This window comes from Rutidosis leptorrhynchoides, chromosome 4 (genome assembly GCF_046630445.1).
Source record: "Rutidosis leptorrhynchoides isolate AG116_Rl617_1_P2 chromosome 4, CSIRO_AGI_Rlap_v1, whole genome shotgun sequence".
Taxonomy (NCBI): Eukaryota; Viridiplantae; Streptophyta; class Magnoliopsida; order Asterales; family Asteraceae; genus Rutidosis; species Rutidosis leptorrhynchoides.
In genome coordinates, this window is record NC_092336.1 from 81,024,645 (window position 1) to 81,048,381 (window position 23,737).

General features: G+C 35.0%; 1 protein-coding gene across 1 annotated transcript; it reads left to right on the forward strand.

The window, feature by feature from the left end:
• Positions 1-8,024: 8,024 nt before the first annotated feature.
• LOC139839834 (cell division cycle 5-like protein) lies at positions 8,025-12,947 on the forward strand. The gene is made up of 4 exons (XM_071830001.1): positions 8,025-8,378; positions 8,988-10,706; positions 11,110-11,391; positions 12,014-12,947. Exons 1-4 carry the CDS (start codon positions 8,202-8,204, stop codon positions 12,569-12,571), a joined length of 2,736 nt encoding a protein of 911 aa, XP_071686102.1. The 5' UTR covers positions 8,025-8,201; the 3' UTR covers positions 12,572-12,947.
• Positions 12,948-23,737: the final 10,790 nt, after the last annotated feature.

A 23,737-nucleotide genomic window follows, 5' to 3' on the forward strand; every position in this document is an offset into this window, starting at 1 on the left:
AATTTGTGTTGGAGTCTTCGGGGTTTCCCATTTACTAATGGCTTCGATCTTGGCGGGGTCAACTTTAATTCCATGTTTACTGACAACATGGCCCAAAAATTGTACTTCTTGTAACCAGAAATCACACTTCGAAAATTTTGCGTACAATTCTTCTTTCTTGAGTATCTCCAGTACCAGTCTTAAGTGTTGCTCATGTTCTTCCTTGTTCTTTGAGTAAATCAATATGTTGTCGATAAAAACAATGACAAATTTGTCTAAATACGGTCTACAGATGTGATTCATTAGATCCATGAATACTGCTGGAGCATTAGTTAATCCAAAAGGCATGACTAGAAACTCATAGTGACCGTAACGGGTTCTGAACGCGGTTTTAGGAACATCTTCTTCCTTCACTCTCAGTTGATGATATCCGGAGCGTAGATCAATCTTAGAATAAACACTTGATCCTTGCAATTGATCAAACAAATCATCAATCCTCGGTAATGGGTACCGATTCTTGATCGTTAATTTGTTTAATTCTCGGTAATCTATGCACATTCTCATATATCCATCCTTCTTCTTGACGAACAGAATAGGAGCACCCCAAGGTGAAAAACTAGGACGAATAAATCCACGGTCCGATAATTCTTGCAACTGGTCTTGTAATTCTTGCATTTCTGAAGGTGCAAGTCTATATGGAGATCGGGCTACAGGTGCAGCTCCTGGTATGAGATCAATCTGGAATTCTACACACCTGTGTGGAGGTAGCCCCGGTAATTCTTCTGGAAATACTCCGAGATATTCTCTTACAACCGGCATGTCATTCATGCTTCTTTCTTCAGTATCGATCTTCTTTACGTGTGCCAGAATAGCATAACAACCTTTTCTTATAAGTTTCTGGGCCTTCATACAGCTGATAAAGTTCAGCTTTGAGTTGCTCTTCTCCCCATAAATCATTAATGACGTTTCATCCTTACGAGGGATGCGGATTGCTTTCTCAGCGCAAACAACTTCCGCTCTTGTTTTGGACATCCAGTCCATGCCAACGATTACGTCAAAACTTCCTAATTCTACGGGTATCAAATCGATTTTGAAGGTTTCACCAGCGAGATTCATTTCGCAACCATGGCAAATTTTATCGGCTTTTATCAGTTTACCATTAGCTAATTCAATAGTATATTTATCGTCTAGAGGTAATGATGCACATTTTAGTTTAAAACTAAAGTCTTTACACATATAACTTCTATCAGCACCCGTATCAAACATAATAGAAGCTAGTTGATTATTAACGGTAAACGTACCCGTGACAAGATTAGGATCCTCACGTGCTTTACTGGCACTAACATTAAATGCCCTCCCATGTGCGGGTTCTTTGTTCTTCTCCTTATCAGGGCATTGATTTATAAAGTGACCAGACTTCCCGCATCCATAACATTTCTTGACATCGGTCGATTTTGTCTTTACTTCAGAAACGGTGGCATAACAATCTTTCGCCACATGTCCTTTCTTGTTACACTTGTCACAGACCACTTGGCAATAACCTGCATGATGTGTGTAACATCTTTTGCAGAACGGATGGGGTCCCTTATAGTTTGGACTTGCAGTTGCCCCATCTTGTTTACCTTTAAAAGTTTCTTGTTTCTTCAGGTGAGTACTTTTGCCCTTATAGTCTTCCCATTTCCTCTTTCCTTCAGTTGTCTTGACTTCGGTAATTGGTGCCTTAATCGAACTCTCTATGATCTGGTCCATGAGTTGGTGTGCCATTGTCATGGCTTCCTGCATCGTATTCGGTTTGGACGATGTAACATTTCCTTTGATATTGATCGATAAACCGTCAATATACATTTCTATCTTTTGTTTCTCGTTTGGCACCAATTCGGGACACAACAAGGCTAGTTCCATGAAACGCTTTTCATAGTTATTGAGATTCGCGCCGATAACCTTCAGATTACGTAACTCAGATTCCATTTTTCTGATCTCGTTTCGAGGACAGTACTCCTCGATTAGCATCATTTTCAGTTCTTCCCAAGAGATATCATATGCCGTATCTATTCCTTCTGCTTTAGCATAATTGTTCCACCAAGTAAGTGCACCATCTTGCAACGTGCACGAAGCATACTTTGACTTGTCTCCGTTCGCACAATTACTGATTTTGAAAACGGACTCCATCTTTTCAAACCATCGGGTTAGACCGACTGGTCCCTCAGTTCCACTAAACATCTGTGGTTTGCATCCTTGAAAAGTTTTGTATGAGCATCCGTTTCGTGAATTTGTGTTTACGGCTGCTGCTTTGGCTGCTGCTTCGGCTGTTGCTTTTGCTGCTTCGGTTGCAGCAATTCTTTCATTCACACGTTTCTCGACTAGTTGCTCAAACTCAGCATCCGACATTTGAGACATGTTTCTTCAATAAACACAACAGATATAATTTAATCATATAGAATATTATAGGTAAAATGAGTTGTCAATAGTTAATCGTAGCATATTAATAATATGAACCGATTATTATAAAAGCCTTTTCTTCTTATTAGCATTTTATAATTATTTCTAGGGTATTACCTACCCGTTAAGTTCATACATAATAGCTAGCACAAGGAATTAACTACTAAAATCCTAATAATATTCCACTATGAAAAATTATAGCGAGTTACTACATTATTATGTAATAATAATAATAAGAAGTAGTAATAATACAAATAATCATTCCATGCATTTATTATTAATAAACCAAAATAATACAATACCATACAATACTGATATTTTACATATGCTTATTTTACATAACAAGATAGAGTAGCACACATAAGCAATAAAATAGCGCATGGAAGATTTATGGTTGCGAGGTCGTTTATTCAGAACTATCAGAAACTTCTTCCCATTTGGTTCTCTCTGCCAATTGTTTGTGTGCACATGGTCCGACAGACATTCTGGCAGTGTATTTTATTTTTAGTTGGGGTTTTGAGGTACCCGTTGCCTCAGTGGGTTTAATACAATAAGGGTGGTTACGGATCGAATGGTCCTGTTCTTTTTTAATAATTAAGGACATTTTATTATTGTGGTTGTTTTTATTATCTATAGCAAGTTGGAATTTCTCCTTAGTGATCTCTTTTATTTCATTAGCGAAATCCTCCTCCTTACTGATCTCGTCTGATGACGAACTGTCTGAGTCATGTGTAGGAGAATATGATGACGAACTGCAAGAATATGTACCGGTGGTCATGAACCGAAATCTGCCAGGCGTAATCGGCACAACCCGCCCGTCGGTGGTATATCTGGACCAATGTCCATATTTGTTTAGAAATGGACGATCCTCGTTTACTCCAGGGATCATGGGTCCATGCCAACGATACTGTGGCTCCGGAAAACTAGAGTTGGGTGGAGCTGGAACCTCCTCTGGGTTTACCGGGAGTTGAGATTCCCCGGCTAACACAATTTCTTCTTTAATAGGTATTGGAACGCCCTTTTCAGTTGTGGATAGAATAGATTCAGTGTCCGATTCCGAGTCGTACAAAATGATAGGATTAGAAGAAGTCATCTATCACATAATTGAAACAACAATTACGTTAGCATATAAATATATCACATATAATGTTTTTGACCAAATGATAAGCAAAATTCAGTAAAAACAAATATGGTCATAGTCCAGACTCACTAATGCATCCTAACAATTACCAGTTAAACACACTAATGTAATTTCTGGTTCCCTATGACCTCAAGCTCGGATACCAACTGTAACGACCCGTCAAAATCGCTATTGACGCGGCACGTTAATCATTGATTCCACAGTGAGGTTTTGACCTCTATATGATACGTTTTGATAAAATATTGCATTCATTAAAATAAGTGACTTTCTAAACATAGAAAGTTATAAACATGTGGGCGAGTGCTTAGGTATAAGCAAAACCCCAAAATACATAAGTCTTTAATTTACAGGTTGACATCACAGTCCAATTATTTATTACACAACGCAGTTTTATTTTGAATGCAATAAACTTTGTACAAAGCATGAGAGACTCCATGCAGGCAACAAGCACATCACAGCGGAAGCATTCTAAGGACCTGAGAATAAAACATGCTAAAAAGTCAACACGAATGTTGGTGAGTTATAGGTTTAACTGCTCGAGTCATAAACATGTATAAAGATAGACCACAAGATTTCATCAAAAGTTTATCAATAGATTCTACGTAACAGAGCACCCTGGTAACTAAACTTAACGCTATAGTGATAATTACCCCATTCGTTTTAATACACGCAAACCAACGTTTCTTAAACTCAAATAACATACGTCCGTTAAAAGGCTAGCGCTCTAGCTCGGACGGGGATGTCAAGCCCTATGGATCCATATACAATTATTCGCGCCCACCAGTCCATATCCTATGTACTGGCAGCTACTAGTTACCAAAGCTAAGGGATTTTCGGTTTAACTCAGTGTAGAATTTTGTATGTACTTGTGTCTTATTGCGTTTAAAATAAATTGCATGTATTCTCAGCCCAAAAATATTTAAAGTATTTAAAAAGGGAGACTATAACTCACAGTTCAATATTGCGATTCAATATTGTAGGCAAATTGCGTAGACGTAATGATGGTAGACGACTGTATGGTTGGTCTTGGATTCAAGAACAATACCCCGAACAATACCCAAAATTTCCTTATTTTAAAACGGTTTGAAACCCGAATTAAAAATACCCTCGAATATACTTTATTATTATTAAACTTAAAATTAAAATTATAATTATAATTATAAATATAAAATTTACGTAAAGAAATTATTATGAAAAATTCGTCGAGCAAAACTGACCTTTTATAGTACTTTTCGATTTACTGTAGCTCATGCGATCGCATGAGTTTTCAGTGTTTTTGCCATGCGATCGCATGGCCGCCTTTTCTGTTTTTGCTTGCTAGTTCAAATAGTGTTTACTGTAGCAAATAGTGTTTTACTATAGCAAATAGTGTTTTACTGTAGCAATAGTGTTTCACTGTAGCAAATCAATGTAGCAAACTCGTTTTCACTGTAGCACTGTAGCAAAATACGGTTTCACTGTAACAAATAGTGTTTTACTGTAGCAAATTGTGTTTTACTGTAGCAAAGTAATTTTTACTGTAGCAAATAGGGTTTTACTGTAGGAAAGTCGTTTTTACTTGTACATATATATATACATACATATAATTGTTCATGAATCGTCGAGAGTAATCAAAGGTAATTGTATATATGAAACAGTTCTAAAATTTTGAGACTCAATCTAACAGACTTTGTTTAGCGTGTTAAAATAATAAATCGTATAGAGAATTGGTTTAAATAAGTCAAAAATTTTCGGGTCATCACAATTGTGTTGTGAAGCTAGCTAGTTGATAGTCTAGTTGCGTAGGAGCGCTTGGGCTCGATGAGGTAGCTTTCGGATATGGATGTGGATTGGGGATTTGGTAGATCCTCGAGATTATGCTCTTGGTATCGGGTTGGGCTATTGTGTCTTAACCGTAGTGTTGAATAAATGTTTCGAGGTCGTATTGTTTGGTTGTGTCGAGTCAAACCTTGTATGTGAAATACATTCTCGTAAGGATGTATGATGTCAATTGTAAACCAAGAGTCGAGATAAAACGTTAACGTGTTGTTATGATAAATGGTATTCGGTTAAACTATTTGAAATGGTTTATGTAAAGTGAATATTTAATGGGACCTATCGTATACAAAAAAAAAGGTGCTCCATTTTTGGTTAAACGGATTGGGGTTGTTACATATTAAGTGAACGTAAATGCTAAAGTCATTTAGTTTAATGACCCGTGAAATCACATAGTCCGACTAAGAAACTCGTCAGCTGAACATTTCATCAAACACCTAAAATGCATATTAAACAATCCACATCCAATCATAAAAGATAATTTAATGACCCGTGAAATCACATAGTCCGACTAAGAAACTCGTTAGCTATACATTTAAGCAAACACCTAAAATGCATATTAAACAATCCACATCGAATCATAAAAGATAATATTGGTTGTCATTTTATTTTATAAGTGTAAATTAAAATATAAATTTAGAATTAATTTCATTCTCTTAACTTTTATACATTTTCGTTCTCAATTCAAAATAATTAATTAAAATAATTCAAAATTATTTAATTTTAATAATAATATAATTATTAATAAGATTTAATTATAATAATTAATTAATAAAATTTAATTTTAATTTAAAATTATTAAATTAATGACATCACCCACCATGTTTAGATTTTTTTTTCTTTTTCTGTTTAATTTTTTCTTAACAAAGAAATTAGCCTAATAATGACATCATCACTATATCATTTTAATAGAAACTATAGATGTGGAGAACAATTATGTTTAATCGTTCTTACTTTTTGTTCAATAGATTGTATCAATTTTTTACATGTGTATTGTAATTATGAACTACCGAAAAAATGTTTTACGGATATAGATATAGATTTTTCACCGAATGCTGGAGTCATATATATGCTACTGAAAAATGTTTAAGTTATTGAGCGAAATCATTTCACGCAGCAACGTGCGAGCTATTTACTCATTTACAACTATTCGTATGGTATTTTAACATACTATATTAGTATTATATTATACAATATACTAATATATTAATTATGATGAATGATTAATGACACAAAAATTCTAACTATTATGAGTCTAGACAAAGGCGTAGTATAGTAATTTGGCTCCTCTCCTCTATAATCTCCTCACCATCGTCATTATACTGTAACTTTATTTTGGTATAGACGTAAGCATGATGTCACATCCATATTTTTTCTCTTATTTTGTTTTTCATTTTGTCTTATTCCCAACAAAGTGGAATATCGTATCCAAGTGCTTCCGAATCATGCGGCTCAAAAACCTGAAAAAAATGACTTGTTTTGGGGAGTTGGCGGGGGTGATGTTATTGTTTGAGGTTGCAAGTGAGAGGAATTGCTAGGGTACCAACGGTCCGGAGTTTGAAAGTTCAGAAAGAAATGCTAAATCATCTTCCATTTTTGTGTTTGAATGAAATCTACTATGTGTCTAGTTCTTCATGGGGCATTATCTTTAAAGAGATAAAATATGATCTTTAAAATTCGAAAAATCATGAAAACGATAGAAAATCCTATCCCGAACATCCGATCTGATCCAGGGCAACACGCACCATGCACGAATCAAAACGTACAATGGTTGGTGCGAGATTCGAGGATTATGGATGGCAATGGGCGAGAAAACTCGTGATCCGCGGGTATCCGATCCGCATGGGCTGGTAAAATCATTAATCTTACCTTCAAGCAGTTGTACCAGTAAAAATTTATACCCCCCGACGGGTCACGGGCATATACTACTCGTCGCGGGTAAAATAAACTCTACGTTACATACAAGTATAAAACTTAATTTTCACGTCATTCACATATAGTTTTTATTTTTTATTGTCGTGTTAGCTTCTTAGATCAACCAAGTTGATTGACATAAATGACTTCTAAATCCAAATAAACCCAATGTTAGATTCGAAAAATGCTAATATTCTTTATGTTAATGCATTCTTGAGTCTATGTAAGTACAGTGTATATATCTTTCTTATGTAGTATCCTGTCATCAACTAAAAAATGACCCTCACATGTAGCATGTACATATGATTTTTAATTAATAAAATATTCGGCTTTTCTAATTTATTTATTTTTACCTAAGTTGTATATATTTTTATACTCACAAGTCACAATGTATTCGCGGGTCATGGGCACGTGCAACATTTTATAATCACGGGTGACGGATATATAGGATCCGTGCTCGTTGCCCGCGAACATCCTAGCGAGGATTTATAATGGTAGCGGATAAATCATTAACGATACTCGATGACACACATCATGCACGGACCTGCGTGGACAAAGGACAACGTAATTATAAAAATTCATGGGTATTTCATTAAATACTTTGCGATTTAGAAATTTTTTGATGAATTTCTCAAATAATTTTTGTAATAATTTTGGGCCTATCGAAATCGCATATCGCATATTATAAATAAAAACAAGCCCATCTTCAAAACAAAACCCTCAGATTACACCGAAGAATACCCAAATTTAAACCGATTATCGGCGTCTACGTTTCAAGAGAAACCATTGAAATCGAAACTCATCGATACAGATCCACATATATCAATTAGGGTTTCTCCGTCAAATTACTGCCTTTTGAACCAAAACCTGCAACTGCAACAACAAATTGTTGTGCACAATCTAAACAGCGAAGATGAGGATTATGATAAAGGGCGGTGTTTGGAAGAACACCGAAGATGAAATCCTAAAAGCCGCTGTTATGAAATACGGGAAGAATCAATGGGCTCGTATTTCATCACTGCTTGTTCGTAAATCGGCCAAACAATGTAAAGCTCGGTGGTATGAGTGGCTGGATCCCTCAATTAAAAAAGTAAGTACGTAATATTATATAATAATGTTATTATTGTGTATACGTATTTTGTACTAATTGTTTATATTTGTATGGGGATGGTGATGCTAGGTATTTGTGTATTACAGTATTGTTTAATTGTTAAAGTTGTTATTTGAATTAGGTTAAGGAACATGATACTGTATTACTGTATAATATCAAAAGTAATGTGAACTTTATTGAACTAATCAGAATATATTGGTGTTAAATTGGTAGTTTATGAATTTTTTTTTAAAAAGTTTTAAATTAATGAAATTGCTGATATGTTTGACTTGCTGGATTAGCTAGGTTATTGCTATAGCTAATGGTAAGTATTACAGTATGAATTTTAGATGGAGACAATGGAAATATGTATAAAAGTAATGAAACACAAATAACAATAATTGCTAGATAGATGAGTTAGGCTAGTTTTTATGCCTAAGGTTTTGTGTTTAACTGATTTTTGTTGTAAAGTGTACGGAGTATTTGTTTTGTTTTCACTTATTTGTTCATATATTATTATTGTTATTGTTGTTGCTATTGCTATATGGCTTATACCAAATTTTGAATCTCTTTATGTGACCAATTCTGATAATTTGTTAACCTTTACAGACTGAGTGGACCAGAGAAGAAGATGAAAAGCTGCTTCATTTGGCTAAGCTTATGCCCACTCAATGGAGAACAATCGCTCCAATCGTAGGTCGCACACCATCCCAGTGTCTCGAGCGATATGAAAAACTGCTCGATGCAGCTTGTGCGAAGGATGAAAGTTATGAACCCGGGGACGATCCCAGAAAATTGCGTCCGGGGGAGATCGACCCAAACCCAGAATCAAAACCCGCACGACCCGACCCGGTTGATATGGATGAAGATGAAAAAGAAATGCTTTCAGAAGCTCGGGCCCGTTTAGCTAATACTAGGGGCAAAAAGGCCAAACGAAAAGCCCGGGAAAAGCAACTTGAAGAGGCTCGAAGGCTTGCTTCTTTGCAAAAAAGGCGAGAACTTAAAGCAGCTGGAATTGATAATAGAAATAGAAAAAGGAAGCGAAAGGGGATCGATTACAACGCTGAAATACCGTTTGAAAAAAGGCCCCCACCTGGTTTTTATGATGTGGCAGATGAAAATTCAATAGTTGTACAACCGAGTTTTCCGACCACTATTGAGGATCTTGAAGGTGAAAGACGGGCTGATAAGGAGGCCCGTTTGAGAAAACAAGATATTGCTAGGAACAAGATTGCACAGAGACAAGATGCCCCGTCAGCTATATTACAAGCAAACAAGATGAACGATCCCGAAACTGTCAGAAAAAGGCCAAAAATGAACCTCCCGACTCCACAAATTCCCGATTATGAACTAGAACATATTGCAAAAATTAGCCTTCCTGCTTTAAGTGAAGAACTTTCTGAAGGAAGTAATGCCACACGTGCACTCTTAGCTGATTATACCCAAACGCCACATCAAGGAATGACCCCACTGAGGACCCCACAGAGAACGCCAGCTGGCAAGCAAGATGCTATAATGATGGAGGCTGAAAATCAAGCCCGATTAAGATTATCTCAGACTCCATTACTCGGTGGTGATAATCCCGATTTACATCCTTCAGATTTTTCAGGGGTCACACCGAAGAAAAAGGACGTTCAAACCCCGAACCCGATGCTAACACCTTCGGCTATGTCAACTCCCGGACCCATGGGTCTGGGTTCGACACCTAGGCTCGGGTTGACCCCGAGAGATGGTCAATCTTTTGGTTTGACTCCGAAAGGGACCCCGATACGTGACGATCTTCGTATCAATGAAGAATTGGAAATGCACGATAGTGGTAAACTCGAGCTTCGTAGGCAAGCGGATACGAGACGAAATTTGCGTTCGGGTTTGACTGGTCTTCCTCAACCGAAAAACGAGTATCAGATTGTTGTTCAACCAGTTCCAGAAGATAATGAAGAAATGGAGGAGAAAATGGAAGAGGATATGTCTGATAAGATAGCCCGGGAAAAAGCTGAGGAAGAAGCTAAGTTGCAGGCGTTACTTAAGAAAAGGTCGAAAGTGTTGCAACGCGAGCTCCCGAGACCACCTGTTGACTCGGTTGACTTGATAAGGAAGTCTTTAATAAGAGGTGATGAAGATAAGAGTTCGTTTGTTCCGCCTACGTTGATTGAACAGGCGGATGAAATGATAAGGAAGGAGCTTTTGTGTTTATTGGAGCATGATAATGCTAAGTATCCGATTGATGAAAAGGTAGAGAAGGAGAAAAAGAGAGGAAACAAGCGTTCGGGTGGGAAATCTGTTTCGGTTCCTGTTATAGATGAATTTGATGAAGATGAACTGAAAGAGGTAATGAATTGGTACTTTATTTAGTTATATTTATACTTTTCTTTTACATACTTGCACAGAAAACATCACCAATAATAGCTATAGGCCTATAGCTAATGATCAATACTTTGAAAAGACAATCTCACACTTATTGGATACTTTTTGATCTGTTGCATAACAAACATACACACAGTGATACAGAAACAAACTTATGCATCCTGTATTCATACATTAGGCAATCAGTTCTATACTTACCTCTGCTAAAATGTTAAATTATTGCTGTGTGAACAGGTAATAATAGTTTGATATACTTGAGACACATTCTGTAGTATCATGACACCACATGTGTCTATATTCTGACCTAGTTCTATTGTTTTTTTTTTGCAGTTCTGTCTTTTATTATACTAACAATTGTGTCTTACAGGCTGATCAAATGATTAAGGAAGAGTCACAACTTTTGCGTGTTGCGATGGGCCATGAGGAGGATGATATTGATGAATTTGTTGAAGCACACCGGACATGCTTAAATGACATCATGTATTTCCCGACCCGCAATACGTACGGTCTCTCTAGTGTTGCTGGAAACTCAGAAAAGCTTGCTGCTTTTCAAGATGAGTTTGACAATGTTAAGAAGAGAATGGATGATGATACTAGGAAGGCACAACGCCTCGAGCAAAAAGTCAAGGTTCTTACCAATGGCTATCAGGTGAGATAAAAATATTTCTTGTTTGTATCTTTAATGTCTTGATGTTGTTACTTTAGATATTATTTTAAGTAAATCCCCTTCCTATACTTGGTTGGGGGGGTCTCAGGTTCAAACTTGGCTACCAACATATCTTAAGGTGGCCAAGGGTAGGTAACGGTCACCGAGTAACCCGGTACCAAAATGGGTGTTATGGGTAACGGCCTAACGGGTCAGAATGGGCCACGTTGTACTTGTCCAGGTGTGTGGATTTACCCGCCAACATTTTTGTTCATCTTTTCGGTTAATTTTAGTATCTAGTATTTAGTCTAAATCTGCACCTGTGGAATTATACAGTGGCTATTTCGTTACCCACTACTTTATCTAGATGTAAAACTATGAAGGTGTTTACTAATTACATGCACATATGCTAGCTGCAAATACAAGTAGTCAACATTCAAACAGATGGATACCCATTTTTACCCATGTTAAGCATATAGCCCAAAATCATCTATTATGCTTTCAACATTCTTTATCTGAAAGACCACTCAACATATATGTTTGTCACACAAGTCTTATGATTTTTGCTGATTGCAAATTGTATAAAACTATTTTCACTAACCAGTTATTCACTAATTACATGCAGATGCGAGCTGCAACTATCTGGTCACAAGTAGAGGCAACCTTCAAACAGATGGATACCGCTGGAACAGAGTATGAGTGCTTCCTAGCATTACAAAGACAAGAGCAGTCGGCAGCATCCAATCGTATTAATAGCATATGGAAAGACGTGCAAAAGCAAAAAGAATTAGAGAAAACTCTACAAAATCGATACGGTGATCTGCTTGCAGTGCAAGAAAGGGTCCACAATCTTATGGAGAAGTACAGACAAGAGGCTAAAAGACAAGAAGAGATTGCTCAGGCTGAGGTGGCGGCGATGGCTGCAGAAAACCGAGAAGATACAAATATGGCCGAACCCGAGGAACAGGCTCCTGAGCAGGTTAAGGAAGCAATTCAGACGGTTGAATTACCTGAGCAGGTTAAGGATGTTGCAAGTCAGGCGGTTGACTCAAAAATGGAGGATGAATCCTCTATTGAACAATCTGAAACAGACGCTGACCATTCTGTTGTGGTTGATGTCCCTGAAAGCAAAAGTGTGGTTGAAACTAATGAGCCTGTTATTTCAGAGGCAAATGAGGAATAAATGTCCATCGAGCTAAGTGGGTAACTGATCTTGCTTATTTGTTTCGAAAAAGAGAAGGAAAAAAACGAATATGAATTGTGCATTTCTTTGCCTGATTAACTGAATGCAAGATTTCCTTGACGCAACCTGGGATGTACCGTGGCCACAACGAGATCTGCTTGTACGTTTTTTAAATTATTGTCCTGTACTAATGTACTTTTGAGAATGTATCATAATCATATACTTTATTTCAGTAGAGGATGCTATATTTGGTGAAATTGAACTTTTGGCTTTGAATGCTTTGAGACCTGCATTGACCGATGTTGAATTTTACCAATAATTTGTGGTTTTATACATTTTCCTAGATATATCATATAAGACCAATAAATTGATTTGAGATCTCGCTATCAAGCTTTTGACCAAATAAAAGTAATCTTTCTTATTGGTTGATTAGGGTCAAAATTGTACCCCCGCGAACCGTACAGGTTGGCTTGTCCATGAGTATTTATTTCGAAGTTCTTGACAAAAACTTTGATATAATTTGGATTCATTTGAATCAAAGGAGAATCCATATTGTCGGCCAACTTGCGTCACCATTTTGAGTTGGCCATTGGAAGTAAGAAAAGGTCTTCAGTATGCCATACTAATGAAGTAAACCTCTTCAAACTCCACATGCCTAACTTGGACTATGCTGAAATTCCATGTCTGAGCCTCTGAGGACCTTTTATGATTCATATATTCATATTAACGTAACTCTAAGCTCTTCTTAACACTTGCAAGAACTACTTGAACTAGGACCCGAATCGTGTGTCTGGTGGATTTATTCGCCCTGAGCCCTTGACCCCACAATCACTTGAAACTTGAAATTTGTTTTCACGCCGAGTTTACCAACGTGCTATCCACATTGTTGCATATTTGATCTATCAAGTAGTTGGGACAAGTCTGGAAGCTCAACAAACAGAGAGCATTAATGGAGATAGTTGTACCTGTTTAAAGAACTTTTTAGTATATATATATGTACAATTCTAGGCTTCTAGCATGATCTAAGCTGGTAGTTAACCCTTTCATGTTATCGAAAGCCTCATTGTATTAAATATAAAATAAAAGGACAAACAATCCTATTATATACGGAGTAAATTTCTTACTAAAATAAAAGAAAGATGAGAGTATAGGAAGTGGTGACTCATATTTTTTGTTGATTGCAATCCGTCTGTTCGTTTTTGGGCGGTCGTGGTTTCCGTTTCGCTTTTGTAATTTGGTTAATTTGTTTGGGTTGGTTTCTGGTTTGTTTGGTTGGTTCTTTTTATTTTTATGTTGTTTTCTTTTAGTTTGGTTCGGTCAAGTGGTTTGTTTCTTCTTTAATTGACTTTTTCTTGGCCCTTATTGTTGTGTTGTATTTTTTATTGGGTTATATGAAGTTTTTAGTTGTTTTCGAAAGAAACAGTCAATTTAGGTGACGAAAAATTGCAAATTGCCAACTATCGTCTACGTCTTACACACCGATGAAGGCGAAGACTAACATAAGACAATAACATCGAGACGAACACTGGAAAATACATACAAAAATATATTTATCTTGCAAAATATCGTCCGACCAGGCTTGAATTCTTGATGTATCGTGTGTACTTGTTTGATCTTCTGATTAGTTAATGTTACTTAAGTAATTTCAAAAAAAAAAAAAAAAAAAAAAACATACGGATATAAATAAATTTGTCTCTCACATTAGTGGTCACAACTAGGAATGACGATGGCTTAGATAAGATCAGATTATGTCATATCCACATTCATATAAATTAACCAAAGTTTCTATCCAATTTTTTTTTTTTTTTTTTTTTTTTTGAAAAGCCAATTAATTTTATTCATCCATCTATTATCTAATGGATTATTCTGGTTAACAAAAATAACTAGATAATTCATCCTTAGATATTTTTTTCGACTTAATACTATCAAAAGCAATAGCTTGTTATAAAAGTAAATCATAACGTATATAACATACATGCTCTAAATCATCTAACTAAATACTCTGTCGTAATTTTTGTGTATATATACAAATATACAATCTGGTGACAACATATACACCATACATATTAGAATATGACCATCTCTAGAGTGCGTTGATCATAATATCAATTATATATTTAGAGAAAATCCTCCCATTATTAATAGAAAATATCAAAAATTTAAATACAATAAAAACTGAAGAAAATGTATAATTTTAGTGTACTAATGTATACCATAGTTAACTTTATAACTAAGAGTAATTACGATAATATATTTATATTTGTATGTGAAATGTTTCTATATTCAAGCGATTTGATTGAAATTGAGTTCATCAATCTATATCTATATAAATATTGACTCCTAGAGTCATAAATATGATTTAACTCATATATTAAATTAGGGTAAAAATGGTAAAAATAATTTAACCTCATAAAAATAACTTATGCATATTTATTATAAAAGTTTAATCATAAGATCATAAATATGATTTATACCCTAAATCTCATCGTCTTTTTCATTTACTAGATAAAACTCTTTATATTACTAAAGTAACAGATATGATTTACTACCTCAAATATAAAATTATAGTAAAAATGGTAAAATTGATTTAACAAATATGATTTATACCATAAATCTCTTCATCTTTTTTCATTTACTAGATAAAACTCTTTATATTACTAAAGTAATAAATATGATTTACCTCATATATTAAATTATGATAAATTGGTAAAAATAATTTAACCTCATAAAAATAATTTATGCCTATTTATTAAAAACAAAGTTGAATAATAAGATCATAAATATGATTTATACTCTATATTTCTTCACCCTTTTTATTTACTACATCAATTTTTTTATATTACTAAAGTAATGATACATTAAAACAAAAAATTAGAGTATTAAGTCCTATGTCTATAAATATTCAAGTCTTTATTTGCTGATGCATATCAATCATCGAGTTACAAAAAACTCCATGTTTAAAATTAAGAGTGATTATATAAGTCATTTTTCAGATATTATAAAGGGAGTGATGAATAATATAGAGATTATATGTCGGTTCCCGTAACGACAATGCATGTTACTCCAATGGGCTGATTCCGTAGTGATGCACATCTTGGTACGTAGAGTGAAAATCTAACGTCTCTGATTGTAGACATTGGTGTTCATTAGAATTACATTAGAGTCGGTTTTGCAAGCTTTTGGTTATATTTACAATCTATATCTTCATTCATACAATAAGCATTTGTTGGTATTTAATTTAATTGTGCATGTATGAAATATAGTTGAACGGTGATAATGGAGGCTTAGGTCACGGGGAGGGATAAGCATCATTGCATATCATATGTATAATCATTATATATATGTACTGTAATAAAAATATATGAAATAAATTGTTTGCTTTCAAACGAAAAATATAAAAACTCATTGTGGTCTAAAGTTTATTAACTCAAGTCTTTGTTTTATCGAGAGATGTACGTGTTTATTTTCATAAATTAAAACGTAAAATAAGACGTGCAACGCACGAGCATTGTATCTAGTGAATTATAAATTTTCATTCACATCTGATGCAATAAACACTTTTTTTTTTTTGCCGAAAAAAGAGAATAGATTCATTGAAACGATCTTCATCAAAACAATGAAGATATAGAACATTACAAAGACGGAGTAAATCTCGGTCTAAATTAGAAAACATACAAATTGATCTAGAAACTTAAAAACATAATAAAGACAGGTTGTTTTCCCAAACATAGAATTGTGTCCCATTGCAAAACTTAAGGTTTGAAGCCCAAAGAAAAGTCTTGAGTTTGATGTTGCGCACCAAGACCGAACGACATGAAAATTTCCGATTGAAAATAAAGTCATTCCTAGCCAACCATATTGCCCAAATCGTTGCCGGACCTATCAACTTCCAAAACTTAGACGCTCGAATACACATACCAAAGAACCAATCAAGCGAAAAATCTTCAATTGAACCCGGAATGACCCATACCAAATTCCACCAACTAAGAAGATCCGACCAAAGCTTAAAGGACCACTTACAATGTAATAAAAGATGGTTGACCGTTTCGACCTCCTCCAAACACCAAATACACAAATTGGAATGAGAAACGGGTAAGATGTGTCTACTAATAAGGATATCGTAAACGGGGATACTATTGCGAATAGCGAGCCAATGAAATAACATAACCTTAGACGGAACATTGTTACCCCAAACGACTTTAGGCCACGAAGGGGTGTTAATAAAGTTTGATTGGACGATAATTCGGATTGCATCAGACACCGAGTAGACACCATCTGAGGAGCTCGGCCAGAATACCATGTCTTCCACCCTCAAGTCTAAATGGACCGAAGCCATTAAGAGGCCCATATCAGCGGCCTGGGCCGAGTTGATCAAAGACAGAGGGCGAATAAAGCCCAACTCATCCTCACAAAATTGAAGCCTATTAGAATGGTTGAGCAGAAAGCACTTGTTAACCGTTATGAAAGGTAGACGAGCAGCAGCAAATAACGAAGGAAAGCAGTCTTTTAAAGAATGGTCGTTAACCCATACGTCATGCCAGAATAAAATTTTAACACCATTCCCTACTTTCCATTTCCAAACATTCGAACCAACAATGCTTTGGGAAGCCGAATCATGTTGTAAGCGAACCAAGTCTTTCCAAATGGGAGAAAGATGAGAAACATGACACGATGAAACGCTATGCGAAAGATTACTTGTAAGAGAACTACTAAAAGAGGACAACACAATAGATTTCCAAAGACACGTCTTGTTAGAATATAACTTTGCCCGCCATTTAGCAAGCATGGCTAAATTTTTTATACGGAGAGGGGTAACTCCAAGCCCTCCCAATACTTTCGGAAGACAAACGATATCCCATTTAACTAAGCACGTCTTCTTTTTGAGGCAATCCCCCCCCCCCAAAGAAAGTTTCTCCGATAACATTCTAGTTGCTTGATAACCGCCACCGGAGCTTTATAAATGGACATATAATGGAGAGGGAGATTTGAAATCACCGCATTGACCATGACCAAACGCCTACCAAATGATAGACATCTACCCTTCCACCCGGCAAGCTTCTTTTTGAACTTTTTAACAATTGGCTCCCACATTTCGATTCAGTTGGAATTGAAACCGATAAGAATACCTAAATACTCCAAAGGAAAGACCCCAACTTTTGTAGTGACCCAAACTTTTTCATGATTATATATTAATTGAAAACTATATTTGCATGATTAAATGTTTCCAACATGTTAAGCAATCAAACTTGTTAAGACTTGATTATTTGAAATGAGTTTCATGTAGACAATTGACCACCTAAGTTGATCGGCGATTCACGAACGTTAAAACTTGAAAAAACGACATGACGATATTGATATCGGCTAAAAAGTCACGTTTTTACCCCCGATATTGAGTCCCAAAATCATAAAGTTCAAAGCTTTGTCGGCAAAATAATCGATTTTTCGGTTAAACTTGTACGTAAAGTAATTACAAAGACAATGCAAAAAGAATCAAGAGAAATGGAGCTAAAACGAAGATTCTAGAGCGAAAACGGTGAAAGACAAGAAATCAAGTTACGATCCAGAAAATCAAGGCTGACCAGCAAGCAATACGGCCTGCCAAACGGCCTATCATACGGCCTGCCAAACTGCGTGCCAGTATGAAAACGGCCTGCCAGATACGTGCCACCACACGAGCCACCAAACGGCCTGCCAGCAATACGGCCTGCTAAATACGGCCTGCCATACGGCCTTCCAAATGGCCTGCCAGGCGTATTTGGCAAATTTTCAACCCTATTTAAAGGGTCTTTGTCATTCATTCCAAGACACACCTCTCTTCACTCTCTCACTACAATACACTTTCTCCCACTAGAGCTTTCAAGGCCTTCTCACCTCCGAGCGAGAAATTAAGTACCCGGAAGCGAACGCCGAAGATTGTAATAGGAGCGGGCTAGAGGTTGTCAGCACTTGTAATGGTCCAGATCTCGTCTATAAACGGTGAACGCTTTCCTTAATTTAATAAAGTTATTATCTTGAGTTGCTTTCATCTTGCATGATTATCTATCTGTTACAATTGTTTATTATGTGTTGAATATTTTATCTGAAACTTATCATATTGTTATGCTGAAACCTTGACGGTTTAGAAGTTTAATTTACGGATTACCCTTTCCGCTTATTCACGTGGCTTTAACCTAGTATTAGGACCTGATCAACCCTAGGATACAAGGTAAGTAGTTATGTGTGCTTAACGTCACAATAGGGATATAGTACCTACGTATGAACAACCATTTGTTCATCATAGAAGAGCTGCCCATTTAGATTGTGGTTAGAGTTAGCAATAGAGAGTTCAGTGAACGCTAGCTTACTCGAAAGCATGATTCGCATCAGAAGCAATGTTCTTGAGATGTTGTAAGATGATCCGGGGTTGAATAAGTGATCGCAAAGGAGAGACTTCTATCCCAATTAGCAGTGCCTTAGGATATCTAAGATTGCACATCTGTTAATGTTGAGGCATATCATAGTGATTTAGTGGTAGGATATTGCTTTAGTCAGACCAACTAGGATTAAGAAAAGCTGAGACGTTCCTTTATTGGGTAAACCACTGAAAGGACCCGTTCATATACATTATAAACGATTCAAAATAGTTGATTACATCACGAGGTATTTGACCTCTATATGATACATTTTACAAACATTGCATTCGTTTTTAAAAGAAAAACTTTCTTTACATAAAAAATTGACGGCATGCATACCATTTCATATTACATCCAACTATAATTGACTTAATATTAATCTTGATGAACTCAATGACTCGAATGCAACGTCTTTCAAAGTATGTCATGAATGAATCCAGGTAATATCCTTAAAATGAGCTAATGCACAGCGGAAGATTTCTTTAATACCTGAGAATAAACATGCTTTAAAGTGTCAACCAAAAGGTTGGTGAGTTCATTAGTTTATCATAATCAATCATTTCCGTAATAGTAATAGACCACAAGATTTCAGTTTCCATAAATATCCGTACACTCGCAAGTGTTTAAAAGTATTCTATAAGTTGTAGGCACCCGGTAACAAGCCTTAACGTTCATATTTTACCCTCTGAAGTACACCAGATCAGGTGTGTTTAAAATAACCTCGAAGTACTAAAGCATCCCATAGTTAGGATGGGGTTTGTCAGGCCCAATAGATCTATCTTTAGGATTCGCGCCTACCGTACATAGACAAGTAGTTTAATGTTACCAAGCTAAGGGTATATTTCTGGTTTAAACCCACATAGAATTAGTTTTAGTACTTGTGCCTACTTCGTAAAACATTTATAAAACAGCGCATGTATTCTCAGCGCAAAAATATATATTGCAAAAGCAATTAAAAAGGGAGCAAATGAAACTCACAATACTGTATTTCGTAGTAAAAATACATATAACGTCATTTAACAAGTGCAAGGTTGGCCTCGGATTCACGAACGTTTCAATATTGAGATTCAATATTGCAGGAAAGTATGTAGACGCAACGGAGATGATAAACACTAGATTGACCTCACGAGCATACCCATGAACCATACCCATCACCTCCATAGCTATAACCCATAATTTCCTTAGCTTCGACTCATTCAAAAAAAACTATTTTGAAATCACTCGGACAGCACTCCGTCGTAATATTTTATGTATACTAATAATATCTTGAAATAATACATAGCAAAAAAAAAAAAAATATATATATATATATATATATATATATATATATATATATATATATATATATATATATATATATATATATATATAAATCGATTGAGAGAGTTTAGAGAAATATATTTTCAAGTTTCTATGAAATAATGAAACCTATTGAATTCTATTTATAATAGATTTTTGAATTATTAAAGTGAATTATTAAAGTATGAATTATTAAAGTGAATTATTAAAGTATGAATTATTAAAGTGAATTATTAAAGTATGAATTATTAAAGTGAATTATTAAAGTATGAATTATTAAAGTGAATAATTAAAGTATGAATTATTAAAGTGAATTATTAAAGTATGAATTATTAAAGTGAATTATTAAAGTATGAATTATTAAAGTGAATTATTAAAGTATGAATTATTAAAGTGAAAGTAAAGTAAAAGTAAAGTAAAGGTAAAGTTAAAGTATAGTAAAAGTATAAAAACTATGTATGTATAATACGCGTATAAATATATATAATATTAATTTAAATCATTATATATATTTAATGAAATAAAATATAAATATCGTTATATTTATTATACTGGTTAAGTAATGAGTTGTCAAAAGTAATTCTAGATATTTATAAAAGTTATATACGTTTTAATAATAAAGTTCTTTTTAACTGAAAACGTCTTTGTACGTTTGAAAATAGATTAATAGAATATTATGGAAACCAATTCTCCACTAACTTTTGTCTAACTTTCGTAAATGACACTTTTTATTTTTATTTATAAATAGCTTTACAAATTATTCTGAATATTGTTAAGAGGAATATATTTTCTCAAATCATAGTGGACCTCTCAACAGAGACTTGTAACCATAATTCAATGTTTCTGATAATTCAATCATTGAATATATATTTTTTTTAATTTCGTCGAAAATCATATTGAAATAAATACGTTCGTGTAAAGTATTATATGTTTAATACTTTATTAATATTCTCAAGTTATAATATATATATATATATACATATACATATCTATTTATATATAACGGTTCGTGAATCGTCGGAATTTGGTCGAGGTTATAATGAATGTATGAACACAGTTTAAAATTCTTGAGATTTAACTTAACAAACTTTGCTTATCGTGTCGGAATAATATAAAGATTAAAGTTTAAATTTGGTCGGAAATTTCCGGGTCGTCACAGTACCTACCCGTACCTGAGTTATATTTACCACTTACTCGTTAAAAGGAAGACAAGTAGGTGAGTTATAGCTTGGAACCCCAGCTAAATATAAATGATAAAAGAACCCACTACTCGCCCTCGTGGTAGCTGATTCTGACGTGATGCGGCCTAACGACACCGCGAAAATAAAACTGTCCGTTTTGGCCATATCACGAGAGTAGTAGTAAGTCTTTGGCTCCGCTGCCGGGGACTTATTTTCTGTCTGTTAAGGTAATCGCTGATTCTATCAAGATATATGAGATTCTTGAGTGGTGACTAAGAAAGACAATTATACACGGACTTGGTTATTGGATTTTCCGAACAGTCTCCAATTATATTGGAACCAAAAGGATCCTGCCTCTCCGTTGTCTGCCTGGCCATTTGTTTCAAAAGATAAACTGACAAGAATCACACATGCTTAACAAGCAGAGAGTTTGTCGGTATAGGATTTAAAGTCGCCATTACAGTAAACCCTTTTCAAATTATAAAAACAAAAATATTAATTATGGTTTTAATTTTTGTAGTTTCCAGTTCAAACTTAACCGACTACGAAGAAAGTGCGAATGGCAGTTGCTCTCCCACGACTTCGGAAACCGGCGAAGTTTTTCTTTATAAACCTAAAATGAATCTAAACCCTGATGAATCTCATCAAGACTTAGCTCTTGATTCTTGTAGTCCAAGAAGCCGGATAATTTCATCTGACTTAGAGATTTCATTGCTTTTGGACAAGTTTTACTCAAATGAACCAGGATTCAACCCTCTTCACGATCCAAAAGGGAGGCTCAGTCTTAACGAACTCCCGATAATGGAAGATGAGATAAGGGAAGAATATCCGACTATTTTCAACTATCTAGACTTGTTCGAATTCAATCCTAAAGAGATACGAAACCCTGATAAAACAAAAGCTCCGTTTATTGGAAATCTGTTAAATCCTAGCAAAAGGTTAGACGTCTATAGAGAATTCGTTAGGCACCTCTATTCCTCAGACTTCCCATTTTCAACATTTCAAATTAATCTGTTAAAAGAGCTGCGTTCTCAGACTCGTTCTCTTCACAAACTGTTAAAAGAATGTGGGGATGACCTTTTCGTCAAATATCGGGATGCAGAAATTAATTTCAAATTCGATTTAGAATCATTCGTCGCTTTTCTCCCTCATTTCACCAATAAGGAAGTTTCTCCAATTCATATAAACCGTTACGTCTCGGCAATGATCTCTGAATTAGAATTTTAGATTGAAAGCAAGACACCTAACCCTATTTCAACCTACGGAAACCGAGATTTATTTTACTTTGATCCAACCTCATTTCTCATCAAAAGATTAATTGAAGCTTTTCCGGATTCTACCGAGGAAAGAATACATCAGAATTTCTTCGCAAAAAGAAATGAAGTATATTCGAAACTCGTGCAAATCCTCACTATGTCAAAATTTCCATTTACAAACCCGCAAAGGAAGATCATTCAAGAAATATCTGCAAACTTTAAATTTACTATCGGTGATGCTGACTGTGCGGAAGATCTTTTATTTCAAGACACAGTGGCAAAACTTCTTTTTGAACTAAATTATAGAGATACTGGGCCAAGGGACGGAATTTCAAACACTAAGAAAGTTAAAAGGGCTTTGGTTAAACTTATGGACGATATCGGAGATTTACAGAAGCGCGAGCGTAAAATGTTAAGTGATTTCGAGATATTTTAAATACACTCCACTGATCTGCTCTAGATAGTCAAATAAGCTTTAAACTTGTCTTTCTTTCCGCGTCATTTCTGGAATTTAGTTGTAGAACTTGTGTAATTTGTGTTTTTAATAAAAATAAAATATTTTAATTTTTAATTGTCTTTTCTTTTCTTATTTTAGTTAGTGATATATCTTAGAAAATATAAAAACAAAATAATATAAAAATAACCGGATCAAAATCCGAGGTTTTATTTTATTTATCTTCTCTTAAAACCCTTTAAATTTGAAAATCATAAAAATTTAAAAATTGTGCAAGTCGTGTCGGGGAAATAAGCCCGCGAGCCACACGGGCCTTTTTCTTTCTCTTTTCTTTCTCTTTTCTTCTTCCTTCTCTTTTCTTTTTGTGATTTTTTTTTCTTCCCTCTGCCTCCATCACCGACGCACACCACCACCACCTTAAAACCCTCAATTTTTAACCAAATCCAACGATTCAAAGCTCAAAACTTGTTCTCTCTAGCCTCCTAAACGCGATTCTACTATCAATTTTGAACAAAAGGTATTCTTTCTTGATGAAAATTCGAATTTTCTCCTAGGGTAAAATTTTTGACTTTTTAGAAAAACTT

Bases quoted from the DNA above. Each gene is read 5' to 3' on its own strand.
- LOC139839834 (XM_071830001.1), top strand. From the start codon at position 8,202: ATGAGGATTATGATAAAGGGCGGTGTTTGGAAGAACACCGAAGATGAA. The intron at 10,707-11,109 runs GTAATGAATTGG...TGTGTCTTACAG, and splicing joins ATGAAGATGAACTGAAAGAG to GCTGATCAAATGATTAAGGA. The intron at 11,392-12,013 runs GTGAGATAAAAA...AATTACATGCAG, and splicing joins TTCTTACCAATGGCTATCAG to ATGCGAGCTGCAACTATCTG.